This window comes from Microtus oregoni, unplaced genomic scaffold (assembly GCF_018167655.1).
Source record: "Microtus oregoni isolate MIOR12 unplaced genomic scaffold, Mior012 000044F_ref0000062, whole genome shotgun sequence".
NCBI lineage: Eukaryota > Metazoa > Chordata > Mammalia > Rodentia > Cricetidae > Microtus > Microtus oregoni.
This window is the reverse complement of record NW_024543218.1, coordinates 10,073,818-10,092,500: the sequence shown is the minus strand read 5'-3', so window position 1 is coordinate 10,092,500 and position 18,683 is coordinate 10,073,818. Positions and strand designations below refer to the sequence as shown.

The following is an 18,683-nucleotide window of genomic DNA, read 5'->3' as shown; positions in this document are numbered from 1 at the left end:
GTGCCTGAACCGGCCTTGTTCCATAGTCACACTGATGAATATCTTGAATATCACCATAGAACCTTCGTCCGGTGACGGATGGAGATAGAAACAGAGACCAACATCAGAGCACTGGACTGAGCTCCCAAGGTCCAGTTGAAGAGCGGAAGGAGGGAGAAGATGAGCAAGGAAGTCTGGACTGCGAGGGACTGGTCCACCCACTGAGACAGTGTGCCTGAGATAATGGGAGCTCACCAAATCCAGCTGGACTGGGACTGATGGAGCATGTGATCAAACCGGACTCTCTGAACGTGGCTGACAATAGGGGCTGACTGAGGAGCCATAATGGCACTGGGACTTGTTTCTACTGCATGTACTGGCTTTTTGGGACCCTAGTCCATTTGGATGCACACATTCCTAGGCCTAGATGGAGGATAATTTCATTTGATATTTGTTGTCTCTACAAAGAATTTTAAAAAGTCTTACCTCATTATGTGGACAGCTAGTTAGTCGTTGTACTCGCAAAATGAGTCGATCAATTCTTTCTCGAACCCAATTTAAAACATCCTCATCCGATACTTCAAACTCTTGTCTTTATAAAAAAGACAAAAAGTCAAAACAGATCTGACAATAACACTTCTTAACACGCACTAGAGGCTAGAGACACTCTGCCTGTTGTACTAACACACACTAGTGACTAGGGTTGCTGTTTGTGTCACTAACACACTCTAGAGGCTAAGGCCGCTCTGTCTGCATCACTAACACACACTAGCAGTGAAGGATGCTCTGTTTCACTTGTCAGTTTACTCTTAAATATGACCCCTTTCTGGTTCAAGGAGTAGTTGTTTCCAGACAGGTAAGCCCTGCTAAAGAACACCATCTAATGCAGACACGCATTATCTTTAAAATATTTCTTTTTTGGTATGGGTGTGGTATTGCATGCCTTTATTCCCAGGAGGCAGAGGCAGACAGGTTGTTCTACACGTTTGAGGCCAGCCTGGTCTGCAGAGTGAATTCTAGTCCAGCCAGAGCGACATAGTGAGATGTTGTCTGAATAAAAGAAAACAAAAACAAAATCCAACATTTTCTCACTCCTGCCTGATCTGTCAAGAGTATCATTTCTATAGAGCAGGCAGAAGGCTAACCTGTTACAGGCTTTCTGGGCTATGTGTAGTTGAAGTTTCGTAGCCAAATGCTGAAGTTTCTGTCTGATAACGTGTACATCATTATAAGAGACAATTGCTCCTCCATTCGTTTCAATCACTTTTGCATAGCTTGTGTTTTTGGTTTCTTCCATTTTTTGCTGAAGAACCCAGTTTCTAGTTCGGTCGTCAGTAACGTTCCAGGTGGCTTCCTGGCAATTCTGGACAGAAAAAAAATACTCACAAATGAGCAACATTTCATTTTCTTTCTTGAGGGGAAACTCACCTATCATCCCCTGCTACCTCAGAGGAACTCTGAACTACAGGCTGCAGCTGCACACAGCGGACCAAGAGAGACCTCAGTGGCTTCCTGAGACACAGACAGTGACCACAGAGTGGACTAAGAGCAGCTCCCTAAGACACAGACAGCAAATTCAAGGATTGGACCAGGAGGCAAAGAAGCAGTCAGTACCAACTGAAGGAAGAGGTGGGTAGGCATCAATGCAAAAACTCATTCAATAACCTAAAAAGCAATGTGGTAACGCCAGAACCCAGTGGTCATACAACAGGAAGACCTGATCATTCTAATCCAGAGGCAGCAGAGGAAAATTTAAATATAATTTTCTGAAGATGATAGAGACCCTAAAAGAGGAAATGAAAAATTCCCTTAAGGAGATGGAGGAAAAGACAAAAAAATTGAAGGAAATTAGTAAATTTCCTTTAAAGAAAGTCAAGAAAACTAAGAAGAAACAAACATGTGAGTAAGCAGTTCAAGACTAGAAAACTGCAATAGAGGCAATAGAGAAAACACAAACAGAGAGAATTCGGGAAATGGAAAATCTGGGTAAATGAAGAGGAACTACTGATGCAAGCATAACCAACAGAATACAAGAGATGGAAGAGAGAATCTCAAATGATGAAGATACCATAGAGGAAATACTAGTCATTAGTCAAAGAAAATGTTAAATCTAATAATTTCTTAACACAAAGCATCCAGGAAATCTGGGACACCATGAAAAGACCAAACCTAAGAATAATAAGGAATAGAAGCAGGAGAAGAACTCCAGCTCAAAGGCACAGAAAATATATTTAAAATCATAGAAAACTTTCCCAACCTAAAGAAGGTACAAGAAGCATACAGAACACTGGATAGACTGGATCAAAAACAAAAAATCCCCTCACCATATAATAAAACACAAAACATACAGAATAAAGAAAGAATATTAAGAGCTGCAAAGAAAAAGGTCAAGTAACATATAAAGGCAGACCTATCAGAATTAACACCCCATTTCTCAATGGAAACCATGAAAGCCAGAAGGTCCTGGACAGATGTGCTGAGACACTAAGAGACCATGTATGCAAGCCCTGAGTACTATACCCAGCAAAGCTTTCTTTCACCATCAATGGAGAAAACAAGATACTCCATGACAAAACCAAATTTAAATAATACCTATTCACAAACCCAGCCCGACACTGATGCAGGACAATTGTCTATATTCTGTCAATTATGTTTTAAATAAACGCTGATTGGCCAGTAGCCAGGCAGGAAATATAGGTGGGACAACCAGACAGGAAGTAGAGGTGGGTCAATGAGAACAGGAGAATCCTGGGAAGGAGGAAGCCCATTCCTCGGCAGTCCTGTCCAGACACCGAAGAAGCAAGATGTGACTATGCCACTGAAAAAGGTACTGAGCCATGTGGCTAACACAGATAAGAATAATGGGCTAATATAAGTTATAAGAGTTAATAAGAAGCCTGAGCTAATGGGCCAATCAGTTTATGATTAGTGTAGATCTCTGTTTGATTTCTTTGGGACTTAATGACTGTGGGAACTGGAGAGGAATAACACTACACAAAGTACTAGAAAGAAAACACTAACCCAAAGAAGCTAACTGCACCCAAAAACACACAGGCAACAAATACCAGGAAATCCCAAAGAAGGAAAACACACACCAAAAAAATAAAGGGAATTAGCAATCACTGGTCATTTATGTCTCTCAATATCAATGGACTCAATTCATCTATAAAAGACGCAGGCTAAGAGAATGGATACTACAGGATCCAGCCTTCTGCTGTATACAAGAAATACATGTCAACCTCAATGACAGACATTACCTCAGAGTAAAGGGATGGGACAAGATTTCCCACAAACAGACTCAAGAAACAAATTATCATTATCCTAATAACTTTCTTGAGGGAACAAAATTACTATACATATTTCAAATAAAATTCTACAGACACTGTTTTTGGGATGATTTGAACGTAAGTATTTTAAAATATTATAAGATATTAAGATTATTGATACATATTAAAATTACTTATAACTTTAAAATAATGTTATCACTGTGTATGTGTCTATGTGCACCCATGCCACAAGGTACATCCAGAGGTCAGAGAGCAGGTCTGCAGATATGACCTACTGACCTGTCTCTCCTGCCTTCATACACATGGGAAAAGAAACAAACATTTACCTCATTAATATTCTGATACAAGAGTCGTTTACTTCTCCGTTTTTCCTCCTGCCCTAGCTCCTGATTTTGGAATTCCTGCATAATCGCTTGTAGTCGTTTTCCCTCGAGGTCAAGCTTGTGTACCTGGTGTCTTTTCTCTTCGAGTTGGAGCTGAAGCTCCTCCACTTTTCCCTGAAGCTCCTCCATTTTTCTCTGGCCCAGGTGGTTTGCTTCTTTTTCTAGTTGCAAGGTTTTCTGATGAATCTGCCTGTCCTTTTCCATCTGATATTTAGTTTCCAAAGAATCCAGTTTATATTTTTGAGATTCATTTACAAGTTCGATTATGCGTTTTTGCTTTTCCTCTACTTGTTCTTGTAGGTACTGAAGTAGTTCCGCAGGAGGGACAGCTGGCTGGGGCTGCAGGTCATCACCTCTGTTCTTCAGCTGGGCATGCAGCTCTCGCTCCTTGTCTAAGCTCTCCTTCAACTCCCGAATTCTAACTTTTTCAGATTCTAGAAGAACTTGGAGCATTATGTTCCGGCCTTGTTCTTCTGATAACTGTGCATTATGTAATATTTTCTGTGATTCCATTTTTTCCTGTAGATCATCTAATAGTTGTTTTTGTTGTCCCAGAAGTGTATCTAAGTGTATATTCCTCTGTTTCTGGTCCTCCAGAATGAATCTGAGATCCTTGAGATGAACATGTTAATATTAAAAATGCTGTTAAAGTATATAACCATGACTTTGCAGCAACATGAAAGCACTTGGTAATTGAAGACAGAATTGTTATCCAGTACATAGAGGGAATTATTTAGACAGCCAAATGGCTTGCTTGCATCAAGGATATAAACACAACCTTCTCCAGCTAAATATAAAGCAGAGTACATTTCTTCAAATTACTATCTTTAAAATATGTATGCTCTTATGCTACCTTTGCAATATATTAATAAAACATATTTTTAAATGTTTATGTACTTATACATAACAGCACAAGAAAACAGATGTTCTTCAGTGTCATGACAAGCAGAGAAGAACCATGGGCATGGGGGAGGAGGTCAACTTCAGAGAGGAAGAGAGGGCATGGAATGCATGTGAAATTAAAATACAAAGGGGTTGCTGGGAGGTGGTGGTGCATGCCTTTAATCCCAGCATTTGGGAGGCAGAAGCAGATGGATCTTTTGTAGACGGAGACTGTTTGGACACTGTTCGTTCATTTTCCGGCCACCCAAACCCAAGTAATAACACAGAAACTATATTAACTACAACAGTGTTTGGTCAGTGACTCTAGTCTATTCCTAGCTAGCTCTTACATCTTAAATTAAACCATACCTATTATTCTGTGCATCACCACGAGGCTGTTTACCAGGTAAAATTCTGGTGTGTCCTTCTCCTTCTGAAGCTAAATGGCATCTCTCTTGATTCTGCCTACACTCTATATCTGTTCTGAATTCCTGCCTGGCTTTACTCTGCTAAGCCTTTGGCATTAACCAATAGTAATAAAACATATTCATAGCATACACAAGGGAATCCCACATCAGATCTCTGAGTTCAAGGCCAGCCTCATTTACAGAACGACTTCCAGAACAGCTATGTAGAGAAACCCCGTCTTGAAAAACCAACCAATGAAACAAAAAACCAAAGAGAACTCTTTGTGGGGAGGTAAAGAACAACTGGAGGATGGGCAGGGAGCATGAGAAGGCCCTGAGAGTGGGTAATGAATGAGAACAAGAATGACTCATGGATGAAATACCATAATGAAGCTGATTACTTAAAAGATTAATTTAAAAACTAGAGTTTAAAAAGGAAATGTGCAAAAAATGGTAAGATTTGGTGGCATAATTCTTTCTTCTGCAATGTGGATTTCTGAGAACATGTGATAGAAACTGAATTCTACTGTCTTAGTCTTTGGGAAAGAAGGGCCCTATTGCAAAATGGCCAGATGTCTATAGAGAATCTGAGATAGCTGCTCCTTTCCTTTCTAATGTTCATTGAGCAAACTTTGCTCCATGCATATAGTCATTAAAAAGTTTGCTGGGTTGGCTGGAGAGGGGGTTCCGTGGTTAACGGCTGTACTTTCAGAGGACTGGGTTCAGTTCCCAGATAGGTCACAGATGGCTGTAACTCCAGTCCCATGGGATCAATGCCATCACCTGACCTCCTCCATTAATGTATGCACATGGTGCACTGATACACATGGAGGCTAAAACTCATATGCAAAATTTAGAATCTCTCTCTCTCTCTCTCTCTCTCTCTCTTTCTGTGTGTGTGTGTGTGTGTGTGTGTGTGTGTGTGTGTGTGTTAAAAAGACAAGCAAAGGCAGCAATAAACAGTACAGAGAACAGGTCAAATCCAGAAATACCGAAGCTCAGATTATTTAAAAAATACCCTAAAATAGGAATATTAATCAAGACAGCAGGGAAGGAGGAGCGCCTACCCCAGTGAACTGCAAGCAAAGACAGAAGGACAGCCTTTGGAACTCACAGGTTCACGAGTGACACTGCAGAAATAAGGGCAGACAGGAGATCTGTGTGTTATAGAGCACTCAGCTGCCAGGAAAGGGGCCTTGCAATCCCTGGTAGGAGAAACGTTAGGGAAGGAAACACACAGTATCACATTAACTTTTCCTTCTATTATGGTCTAGACAATTATGCAACTTCCACCTTTTAAAGGAGAAGACTGACAACTGGACGGAGCAAGCCTTATAACTTAGAATCCTCCACGATAATAAAAACAATACCTTAAGTTCTTCATCCTGCTCTTCGCTGTGGCCTGACTTGGCTTTCTCTGTTGCTAAAGCACACTGATGTTCTTGTGATTTCATCTGTTCATTTTCTAATGTATCAGTCGGCAAATGAACATCATCTACTTTATCTTGAACTTTGAGCCTAAATTAGAAAACATGAACTCAACATTATCTTGGTGAACAGTATCACCACAACGAGGAGCTTGCACTCCAAGACTGAGGCATATTATAAAGTAGCCACAGTGTGTCTAGTCAAGGCTTCTTGACTGGTTCACTTCAAGTGAACGGTTATCTCTAATAGTGTAATTTATTTACTATGGTAAATAGTAACTCAATTCAGTGCCAGAAAGATACTATATAATGTTTTTGTCTTTTACGGCACATAGAAATCATATGCATTTTTGTGTGTGAAATCAACATCAGTAATTGGTTAAGATAGACACCAAAATAATATTTAATAATTGTTGACTAGGACAGAAGTCATAGCAGAGGGAAGCCAAAATGATCACATTTTAAATTTGGGAAGAAGAATCAATTTTCTTGCTCTCTTCATTCTTTTGCTATTTAAACTCAATGCTTGCTGCTTCTGTGTGTACCATGTGCATGACGGTTATGACAAGTCAGTACAATTCTTCCTCTGACCGTCAAACTAAAGCACCCGGCATACCTGAATGCTTCCAGGTCCTTTATGTGCTTATGCTGGACCTCCAACGTGGCTCCTAGCTCCAGTTGTGACCGTGAAAGGGCATATTTTAATTTTGAAACCACTGTTTTTTCTGAACTCAGCTGTTCCTGTAGCTTGGCCATTTGGTCTTTCATGCCACATGGTTGTTCTTTGGTCTCCAGCTTGCCAGACTGCTGCATACTGCAGTCCAGGAGTTCTACAGGGAAAGGGACAGGCATTAAAAGATGGCCCAGCAACTCATGTGTGACTGGTATTTTGCTTAAGAACTAATCCATAATTCAGGAGATTACTACAAAAAAATCATCAAGTGCACCCAGTCCCTCAAACTGGTAATTTATATGAATGTTTCTTTTTCTTAAGAGTGCTGGGGGTGGGGGGAGAGGCATCAGAACTAAAAACACATGAAAATGACAAAAATATAACAATGCACTAATGGATGCAAGATTTAGAACAAACAACTTTAAATGCTCATAAAATTCTGTAGATAGGAGCTTGTGTATTTGTTGACTTGGAGTGCCAACCATTGATAGTGAAAATTCCCAGTGCTTTCTGACAGCCATACACAACATTCACAGGAGTTACCCATGGGATAATTACTACAATCATCCAATTATTCTTGCTATTTTTTTCAGTTTCTTTTAGATAAGGTCTTACTCTTTAATCCTGCCCAGACAGGTGAAGCTCTGTGGTGACATCAAACCTGTGCTGTCTTTAAACTCTATGAAACACAGTTACTAAAGATGTAGCAAGTGTCCTCCACATGCGATGAGGGTCCTCCCTAACTAGCTTGACTGACGCATGTCTCTACTGAGAAGTGGGAAAGTAACCCTAAGGCCCGCCCAGAAGGAAACTCCAGCTAGTGTGTACCATGTGAAAAGGGACATGACACACGTGCACAGCACAGGCAACATGTATGACAGCACCAGCTGTAGGCAAAGATATTAAGCAGCAAAACATTCATACCTTGCTAGTGAGGGCCACACTGAAGGACTGTTTTCCAAATTTTGGGCAAGGTATTGCAAACTTGTCACTTGTGCTGACATGGGAGGGTAGAGACAAGAGGACCAGAAGCTCGAGATCACCCTTACATACACAAACCTGGAGGCCAGCCTGGGGTACTTGACCACCTCTCAAGAACTAAATAAAATACCTGGCATTATCTAATAAATTTGAAGATACATATCCCATGCCCTAGTGATTCACTTCCTAGGAGGCTGGGAAGGTGTCCACGTGTCTTAGAAATCTCAGAGGACTGTCTGTAGCCCTGACTCCGACAGCTAACAGCAGAAATGACCAAAGGTTCATACACAGAATTTGCACATACAGTTATGGAGATAACTCTCCATAGCAACAAAAGCTACCTTAGAGATAGTCACAGAAACTTGGAAGGATGCCATATAAAGGTGAAGAAACAAGATACAACATATCCACAGATTGATAAAGTTCAAAACTAGGAAAACTTTATAAACATATATAGTCTAGGAATTTATAAAGTAGTAGGAAAACTAAAGAAAAAAAAAACAGGGAAATGATTACCTTAGTTTGTATGGAAGAACATGTGAGGGGCTCTTGGGAAAGTTCCACTTGTCAGGTAAGTATAATGTTCCCACATACTCATTTTATAATTTGATATAGTGTGCATCTGAATTTTCTAATTTTCTGTATGGATGCTATACATTACATTTTTGTAAGCAGAGGATTCAAAATAAGCAGCTACTTTTATTGTGGATTCCCTTTTATTTTAGATAGATATCTTAAGTGGGTCAAAAGACTTTTCTCAAAAAAAAATAGTTTTGCAATAAAGAAAATAAACCGATGAGCTGAACCGTATCAATGCAGTGCCTGTTTATCTTAATGAAATAGAGCTGTTTAAAAACAACCTGACAATCATTAGTCCTAATACTAAGAATATGGACTATTTCCTTTGTGTCTGAAAACAAAGAGAAGGTGCCTGAGCAGAAACATTTTCTGAGGGCAACAAAGCGAATGTTTTCAACTGTCTATGGGATCACAGCACCTGGGGGCAACAAAGCGAATGTTTTCAGCTGTCTATGGGATCACAGCACCTGGCATGCACACACCTTGGCTTGCAGTGTCAGCTTCTTCCTCTCTGCTCTGGACACATTCCATAGACACTTGATACTCAGTGGTGCCCTGTAACAAAGGAAATTGAAAAATTAAGTGAGGAGCGGTGTAGAGATAATGGAATTACCAACCAGGAAGTCTGAATAAGAAAGAATGGAACCTACATACTAAACTTTTTTCATTAAGAATTCTCTCTCTCTCTCTCTCTTTTTTTTTTTTTTTGGTCCAAAAAAGTATCTGTGAGGGTCTGCTGCAGACAAAAAAGTATCTGTGAGGGTCTGTTGCAGACAGACAGACCTTAACCTCTAACTATTGCTATGCATTTTCTAGAAAACAGGAACATTCTTATTTTTATTATTTATTTACTTACTTGCTGGGTGGGTCTGTGCCCGTGCTTGTGCCTAGTGGGCCTGTGGTAGTCAGAGGACAATCTGTGGAGACTGGTTTTCTCCTCCCACCCTGTGGGCTTCAGGGGTCAGACATCTGAGGTCATTAGGTTTGGCAGCTAATGCCATTAACTGTTGAGCCATCTCTCTGGTCCAGAAACATTCTACACAGCCACAATATCCTTAGCAAGAATAATTAACATTACTACGCTATCTAACACAGGGAACTTACAGAAATTTCCACCAAATGTCCTTAGAAAAAAGAAAAGTGGTACCAGCCAGTCTTTTGGGACCTTGAAACTTCTGCAGAACACAAGCTAATTTGTCCTATGTTCTTCAATAAAAAAAAAAAAAATCCTATTTTGTACTAATTTAAGTCAAGGCTCTTGATCTCCTCAGCTAGCTTCCTGCATTGATAACACCCCACACAACTGGAAACAGCACACTGTCAAACAAGGAGGCTGGCAGCATCGTTTAAGCTCCACTAGCTTTAATTATGCAAGCTGCTTTCTTGGTATCCAGCACTAGGAAATTTCATCCTTTGTACAGGGTTTTATTTCATGAGCCCTGCCATAGTCACAGCACAGAATTACCTCAGCAAAGACTTGTCTTGAAATCACAGCTTCTCCCCAGACTCAGCTCACGCAAGAACTCATATCTGTTCTTTATCACTACAATTTTATCATTTTAAGAAAGTTTACATAGCATACAGAATATTGAGGACATCAATAGCTTGTCTTTTAGCTACTCAGCTGCTTTCTTTTTTTAAAAAATTTATTTATTTATTATGTATACAATATTCTGTCTGTGTATATGCCTGAAGGCCAGAAGAGGGCACCAAACCCCATTACAGATGGTTGTGAGCCACCATGTGGTTGCTGGGAATTGAACTCATGACCTTTGGAACCTCTGAATCATCTCTCCAGCTGTTTTTGTATTCTCTTCTTAGAATTACTTATCTTTCACTTTATGTGTATGTGTGTGATTGTGTGAGCTCATGTGCCCTAAACCATGCAGGATCCTGCAGAACCAGAGAGGGCAGTGTATCCCTGGAACTGATGCTATCTATACACAGCTGTGAGCTGCCATGCTGGGAACTGAACCAGGTTCTCTCGAACAGCCAGTTCTCTCTCTTTTTTTTTTTTTTTTTTTTTTTTTTTTGGTTTTTCGAGACAAGGTTTCTCTGTGGTTTTGGAGCCTGTCCTGGAACTAGCTCTTGTAGACCAGGCTGCCAGTTCTCTTAACTCTTAACGCTGAACTATCTCTCCAGCCCCTACTGGGTTGTAGTTCATTGGAAGGATGTACCACAGCTGGTCCATTTCCCACTGGAGGATAAATGGCTTGCTTTTAGTTTGGGAACAATTACAAATAAAACTTATGAATACTTACGTATAGCTTAATTTTTTTTAAAATGGTTCATTCCCTTTTATGTGTGAGTGTTTTGCTTGCATGTATACAGCATGTGTGGTTGGTGCAAACAGGTTGAAAGAGGGCAGTGGAGCAATGGATCCTTTGGAAGTGGAATTACAGATGGCTGCGAACCACTATATGGGTGGTAGGAAGAGAACCAGGGTTCTCTGCAAGAGCAACAGGGGCTGCTAACTGCCAAGCTGTCTCTCCAGCCTATGCATAGGTTCTTAACAAGATTCAGGCTTTCATTTCTGTCTGACTTGTGGTGTGAGTGGCTGCTAGGCTGCATGATAAAAGCATGTGTAACTCCCTAGCTGCCAGAATTGCTTTCCTACAGCATTCTTCCCGCATTATTGCAAGATGCAGCCTCTTTGCCTCTCCATTAGCACTCACTGTCTGTGCTTTTCTGTTTGCTTCTTAATTTAAAGGTAGCACAACAACAGTGCTGTGTCCTTCCCACCAGGAGCAAGCTGACATCACTGCTAGACTGACTGCTTTAACTCAGAGTTGTTGGGGAAGCCACCTTGCTTGTAGAGTGGGGTCCCCTGAGGATATTTTTTACTAATAAATACTGTGAGTGTGCTCCCCCCTTCCCTTCTGCTTTCCTATTCTCCGCGGGAACTTCGGTTCTGTAAGTCTTTTCCTAATTAAAGCTGAATATTTTATTATAATTTCTGTCTGCCGTTCATTTACGCCGCTACAGAGAGGTGTGTGCAGGGTCTCTCCACTTTACAGTGGAAGGTATCTTCTGGAGAGGTATTTCACAATTATGCAAATATCATATAACAGCATTTCCACACTAACTTTAGCATCCATCACTGTCCGTTACTTGATAAAAAAAATCATGCTTAATAAAGAATTCTTTAATTAAATGGCTCCTTCTAGAACATTCTACCATGCTATTTTAATTTATCTATTGATGAATATGATCTCAGGAATTCTTTTTTTCACTCTGCTTCATAATCTATCAATATCATTTAGGTGTTTTTTTTTTAATCTTTTTTTTCTTTTCTTTTCTGGGGGTGGGGTGAGGGTGGGGCATGCGTGTGTGTAGGTCTCCCCAGGACAAGTTTTGTCACACAACACCAGGCTAGTAGCCTTGAATTCAGAGGTCTGCCTTTCTTTGCCTCCTGAATGTTAGAATTAAAGGTGTCTGCTATCTCACCCAAACAGTTTGATAAATTAAATGTTTGGCCAGTAAGAAAGCCTTCATGTCAGCTTCTCTGAGCTTTTTACACATTCTCTTTATTCTATGAACAGTTTGTTACTGAAAATCAGGAGATTCTAGGTTTCATCTTGTGTCTCCCATACTCCAGCCCCAGAATTCCCAGGTCTCCAAGGAGCTACAATACCTTTGAAGGATCCTGTCCATCATCATCGGGAAGGTCCGCAATTGAAAGCATCTGTATGCCCTCGGTATGGACAGCTCTCAATAATCCCTAGAAAATAAAGTATCAAAGACAAAATTATGACTTCAAAGATTGAAAAATAAGACATGCATAGTCAAACAAGCACTCCATCAACCTCAACTAAAGACAAGAAACTAGACCCCAACATTTCAGATGTCGGCTTGCTGTGGAGTGGTGAGTGAATCCTAACAGTCTGTCTGCTCATAACTTGCACTTCTAAGTTCCTTCCTCTATTTGGCCAACACACTCGTTCTATACTTAGTGATTAGTCACTGATTTGACCAAAAGAAATAATGTGGGAAATAACTTGCATTTTGAGACTGCTTTCATGTTCTTGGCGAACAAAAACATGGAGAATAAAACTGGGTTATATATATATATATGTATATATATACATATATATATATATACACATATATATATGGTGTGATACTGCTCCACAAGAGAATGATTCTCAATGTCATGTAATTAAGAGTTTAAGAGTGAGCCCAATGCCCTAACAAAGGACCACCCTCTCTACTTATTGTACAGCACATTAAGTGTGGTATGGAAAGGAATGAGGAACTTGTCTTAAATTTTTTGTAAGGGAAGAAGGTGATTTTCTGACTTAATGAACCCTGAACAAACAAACCCACAAACAAATGCATTGTCCTAAGCTCACAGGTTATTTCTTTGGGTCATTCATTGCTTTCAATATCCTTGCTTCAGCAGGGACTGTAGACTTTGTGACCAAAACTTACACATACACATACTGAGTCAGTGTCATAGAGGGGTTACAAGGGAGAAATAGGGAACACAGTTTAAAACTTCATGTTCAGTTTAGCTTGTAAAAGTCAATTACATGAGAAGTGTAAGGAATACTAGTATTGACTACATTCTTTTTCTTAAAGGTAAGTCTGGCAAGCTGAGTGGTGCATAGCTCTACATGACCTCAAAGCATTCAACTGACTTGATCACATGGTTAGGGAAATCTGACTGAAGGCAGGCTACAAGAGGTGTGCCAGAAGAATCATCTGTACAACGTTCAACTGTAATATCTATGGAGCTTAAGAAATGACGTGAAATATATTTCCACGGATACTTTTAACTATGCAATTCTTTCTTTGTAGAGGACATTTCTGCGTAACTTCAAGCTGACTTCCTTGTTCAGCGTGGAGATGACACTAGCTAAGCTAACTAAGGGGTTTTTGTCTCCAGTACCTTCACTACCTTTGGAACTACAGGTGAACTTTCACATTCTTCTTGACCTTCTGATGCTATGTCAAATGCCTGGTCCAGTTCAGAATCCGAATCTAGAATTAAGGAAACAGGGATCTGTCATCACACATGTGCATGCACAGGCAAAGCAAGAGTCTAAAACAAATTATTCTATTGTTTAAATATTCCAGAGTGATGCAGCTTACCACTTGAGCATGTGTCTCTAGTTTGCTGAGCATTAGAATATGTCATCCCAGGAGTGGAGGACGCCTAATTACAGAAGACAAGAACAGAAAATACACGGCTTGAAAATCAGACCCAATGACTCATTCATCTATTTTCTGATATAGCTAAGGGAGAATCAAAGACATCAAATGATGAACACAGGGAGAGCACAGTTCATGCTTCAATGCTCATTTGCACTGGAACAGGAAAATCAACCAAAGGCCTCAGTTTCCAAACACTTTTTTACACACTATGATCAGATTACAAAGTAGTGAGGTTGTATTATCCGTTTTTGTTCTCATGGGATCTTTGTTTCTGTTTAATACACACCTTTATCACAGAGTACAGATTAAAAGCATCCTCTCAACCAGTTTTTCCAAAGGAGGCATAGGTAAATAAATGATAACAACAGAATTTTTCTTTAAATTCAAAACAGGCTTTTCCCTGTATCACTAATGTTTAAGGTATAGACCCAGGGAACTGCTTGAGAGGAACTGAAGATAGGTAGAACAAGTGAATTAGGAATTATTTTGGTCATCTTACCAAAAGCTTGCCATCAAATATTTCTGTCTTTATAACTGGCTAGTTCTTTGTGAGACATTGATTCAGCTCCAAGAGCTTCATGTTCATCCAAATGTTGATGGTCTCTACCTCAGCACTTGTCTGAGGGAGAGTGGAAAGCAGAAACCATCAGTGGCTATCCAGAGCACTCCTAACTGTGATGCACATTCATTTAGGATGACTGCCTACACTCAGAGGACAAATGGCCAGTGCTTGTTAAATCAGCGAGGATGTTTTCAGAACCATCACTTTATATGAAGATAATAAGAGCAATTTTCTGAGACTGATGGTCAATCATGTCAATAATATATATGTATATGCATATGTATGTATATGAATGTATATATTCAAATACTTCATTGGATCCAATAATTTCAAATTTATATCTTATTTCTCATAGAGTGCCAGACTTGACTAAGATATTTTTTAGATGCTGAAGGTGGAAAGTTGTCTTACTGCCATTTTAATATTTAGTACATATAGTAATGTGGTTCCAAATGCTGGTAGGGGAAATCCCATATGTAAAATTATTATCCTTTGCAATAGAAATTATTACAAACACTGCATTTCTATTACTTTAGATTGTAAACAACTGAGAAACTAAAATTCTTTGTATTATATTTTGTATAATAAGAATCAGCTATGGTTTCAGATCTTTACCTAAGAAGACATACAAATCTCCAACACATTTTTTTCTATGAAAAATGAAATCTCACCAGGTATACAATTTCCAAGAGCTAATGAAGTTCCCACATTAATTCAGTGAAATATTAAAGTGCATCACTTCTTAAAAGGGATGATGACAAACCATATGTACTAGAAAGAAATTAAGGCAGAGAATCCCACACAAGTCCCAGAGAATACAGCTTAAATGTAATATTTTTTATATTTCTTCTGTTTCAGTGAATAACTTTACTGATGGGACAGATATCATATTTGAAGACCACAGAACATAGTCTGCACTTGTTACTCTAATGATAATAATTAGAGTTTAACAAAATTTAATCTGTCTATAGCTTTTGTTCTAGTGTAGGGAATTGCATCTCATACAGTATGTAAGCAAATTAAGAGCCTAACATGGGAGTAATGAAACAGCTAAGCCTCATGCGGCCAATCATGAGCAGCTGGGCTCCAGGCAATCCATCGGATCACCCCAAAGCCTTAGCCACAACCTTTCAAGCCCCCACTGTATGTTACTTGGGACTTCTGTCTGTAAATAACCCCTGCTGTCTCAGAGTGGAACTTCCTGAGCCTCTCTGAGTGTTACAAAATTCACAAACCACAATTCACAATCCAAATGAACTAAACCCTATCCTTTAGGAACAGAGTGTTCTCACGAAATCTCATCATATATAAGTTGCTTTATGTGAACCAAACACTGGGGTTATCAATCAACTTAATGACCAAAGGTAAAGAGTTAATAGAAAAAAAGGGCCAACTGGAGTAGGAAACCAACCAACCCTGAGCACCCTGACTCTGAACCCAGAGCCAGTAAAAGAAACATGCCCTGGATCTGAGACCAGAGCCAGGGAAAGAAACATCTTTATCCCTGAACCTAGGACCAAAGAAACATCCCCAGACTCTGAAACCAGTTACAAAGAAACACATTTTGTCCCTAGAAACAGAACCACTGAAAGAAATATGCCCTGGTCCCAAGATTAGAGTCAAAAGGCTAAATAGGAGCAGTCAAAAAAAGTTTAGCCCTGAGATCAGAGCCATTTCCGCCCTTGACCGACCAACCAAACACGCGCGCGCGCGCACGCACACACACGCGCGCACACACACACGCGCGCGCGCACACACACACACACACACACACACACACACACACACACACACACACACACACACACACACACCTCTGCCTGTTCCCTTGGAGACTGTCTTTTACCTCCTTCCCTCCCTGACAGAGGCAGCCACTCTCCTGGACTCCTTCCCTAATAAATCTTTTTCTCTAAAGAGTCTTGGGTGATGATCTTCATCTGTGGTGCAGAATATAAAAACCTAGCTGGAAAGTCCCTAAGGGGACTGTGCTAAAAAACCTTGCTGACAAGTTCCCTTGGGGTGGGGGTGGGGCTGAGCAAGGCTGAGCAGTAAAGGTAACAACTTTTGGCTGAGTGGGAGGAGATTTCTACTTTTCTGCAGGGGCTTCTGCTTCAGTAAAGTGTTTCTTGGGTCAGAGAAAAGGCTGCTGATAGCTCTGCTAGGGCATTCCCTTAGGGGAACAGGGCAGAGCTCAGCTGTAGAGGCTCTCCAGGACAGGAGTAGGATTGCTATATCCCATGGGGAGACCACCCCCCACTGCACCCCAGCTTCAGGTAGCCTGGCCTCCTGATTTTTCTCCAGACCTGAGCTGTCCTATTGGGGCTTTAAGTATAGCCTGGTTTCCCAATAAGTCACGATATTTGCAGCTCCAGAGCTGTAGCACTCACTTCCCTACAGTTACTGAGAGTATTTAAGTAGAAAGAAAAAAAAATCACATTGAAAAGTAACCATGCAAATCTAAAAATCTTAGCGGCTTCTTTCTTTTTCTTTGCCTTCCTGATTGTTCTCAGTGTCCTCTTCTAAAGGTTTCTGTAGCTCTAGCACTTTCTCTTCCACTTCCACTTGTGTTCCTTATAGAAAACTGAAATGCATTTCAGGCCCTCACCTCTCTAACTCTGCTATTATCACAGTTAATGTGGAGACACCCTGTCAGATGATCTCCATTCTGTCTCTCTATCCTTTCTGCTTCGGATGACAAACAAATTTGAAGTGGCACACCTCCTTATCTGTTGTTGCAAGTTTAAGCTGATGATGGACTTTAGCCAACTGTTCATTTAACTGGTCAATTTTAGCGTCCTTTTCTTGTATTATTTGTGCGAATTTCCCAAATAACGTAGGCTGATCTGGAAGAGGTGTAGGATCAGATTCTTTCACGATAAACTCCAGCTTTTTCATTTCATCCTAGGGACAAAAATAACTCATAATTATATGATCATTACATGTTATTTTTCAGAACATTTCATTAATTAAGTCCCATAAAAATATAGTGTGTATATGATAAAATTAAAATAAGATACTGTATTTCAATAATTCAGAAAATATTTTGATAAACAATCTGAAATATTTTTATTCATGACGAATTCAATTGTCTATGTTGAGCAGTAAATAAGTCCCATTCAATTTCACTTGCTTACTAATGTTGCTGCTAGTAAATATTTATGAAAGTACGAAGTATTAAAAACGTGAATTGTTTTTATAAGCTAATTACCTGATACAGCTTATTTTCTTGCTGGAGCTCTTGCAGACGGGTAGTGGACTCCTTTCTTTGTATTTCTAGCTGCATGTGGAGCTCCTGAACCTCATCGTTCTTATTTTCCAGTTCTTCTCTGAATTGCTCTAATTGCTCTTCTAAGTTAGAAATCTTTAGAACAAAGTTATCCGAGAGGGAAAAAACAAAACCCAGATCATACAAATGCTACTGTCAAACAGAAAAGAGTTCTATTTAATTTACAAAGGATGTATGTTTAAGACGTGTAAATGGCAATAAAGGAAAATGGTTTTCTAAGCTGTGTTTATCTAAACATTCTCAAACTATATTTTTCTGTTTTGTTTATTGAGACAAGGTTTTTTTTTAAAATGTAGCCCTGGCTGTTGTGGAACTTGCTGTGTAGACAAGGTTAGCCTCAAACTCAAAGATATGCCTGCGTAGTGTTGGGAATAAAGGTGTGTGCCACCATACCTGTCCTCAAACTACAAAAAAAGATTTTAAAATTATGTGTAGATGGGTGTTTTGAGGATAGTAACAATCATTTAACCAATTACTTTATAACTACTTAATAGATGTTTAATGAATGGATTTCCACATGCCTATTTAAGATACAGGTGGGCATTTAGTTTTCTGTGGTGCCAGGACTGAAACCAACACTTTACGCACCCAGACTAACCCTCCGCCATGGACTACTTCTCTAGCCTGTTGAATTAACGTGGTATCAGTCTCTCCACATCAGCTCTTGAATAAAGGAAAGTGATTATGCATAAAAAATGCTCTTTGCTTTCACAAAATAACAAAACCTAAACAAACAAGACCTTTTCTGATAAATACCTGTCAGATGAGCGGCCAGTAGAAAGACCACGCTATTCTAGAAAGGTTCTTTCAACTCCCTCATCTGCATAGAAGTCATCATTTGAGCTGATATCTGAACATCATTTTGGCTGTTATCTAAACTATTTCTGTATCTTTTAAAGCTTGTTTTAACACTTCTATATTATTTAAATCCAACAAATATTTGAAATATATTTAATGTCCTGAAAAATTATACTCAGAAAAACATGTAAGTTGAACAATTTTAGGAGTGGCAGATGGCCCATTTGGTAAAGCATGAGACCTACTGCGTCCATGTAAAGTCACCAATCATGACAGCACATG

The 18,683-nt window shown here is 39.7% G+C and overlaps 1 protein-coding gene across 12 annotated transcripts in view; it reads right to left on the bottom strand.

The window, feature by feature from the left end:
* The window catches only part of LOC121434638 (A-kinase anchor protein 9-like), a 136,989-nt gene that overhangs the window by 11,560 nt on the left and 106,746 nt on the right, over nucleotides 1-18,683 (bottom strand). For 11 of the 12 annotated variants that reach the window (XM_041633568.1, XM_041633572.1, XM_041633577.1 and 8 more), the window contains 11 exons: nucleotides 17,526-17,678; nucleotides 17,036-17,218; nucleotides 13,693-13,756; nucleotides 13,490-13,581; nucleotides 12,233-12,319; nucleotides 9,081-9,153; nucleotides 6,982-7,195; nucleotides 6,309-6,456; nucleotides 3,593-4,261; nucleotides 1,125-1,342; nucleotides 466-571 (listed from right to left, as the gene is read on the bottom strand). In XM_041633568.1, the coding sequence (XP_041489502.1) occupies nucleotides 466-571; nucleotides 1,125-1,342; nucleotides 3,593-4,261; nucleotides 6,309-6,456; nucleotides 6,982-7,195; nucleotides 9,081-9,153; nucleotides 12,233-12,319; nucleotides 13,490-13,581; nucleotides 13,693-13,756; nucleotides 17,036-17,218; nucleotides 17,526-17,678 (2,007 nt within the window). The remainder of the gene's footprint in view (nucleotides 1-465; nucleotides 572-1,124; nucleotides 1,343-3,592; nucleotides 4,262-6,308; nucleotides 6,457-6,981; nucleotides 7,196-9,080; nucleotides 9,154-12,232; nucleotides 12,320-13,489; nucleotides 13,582-13,692; nucleotides 13,757-17,035; nucleotides 17,219-17,525; nucleotides 17,679-18,683) is intronic. The other variant, XM_041633570.1, reaches the window with a different exon arrangement.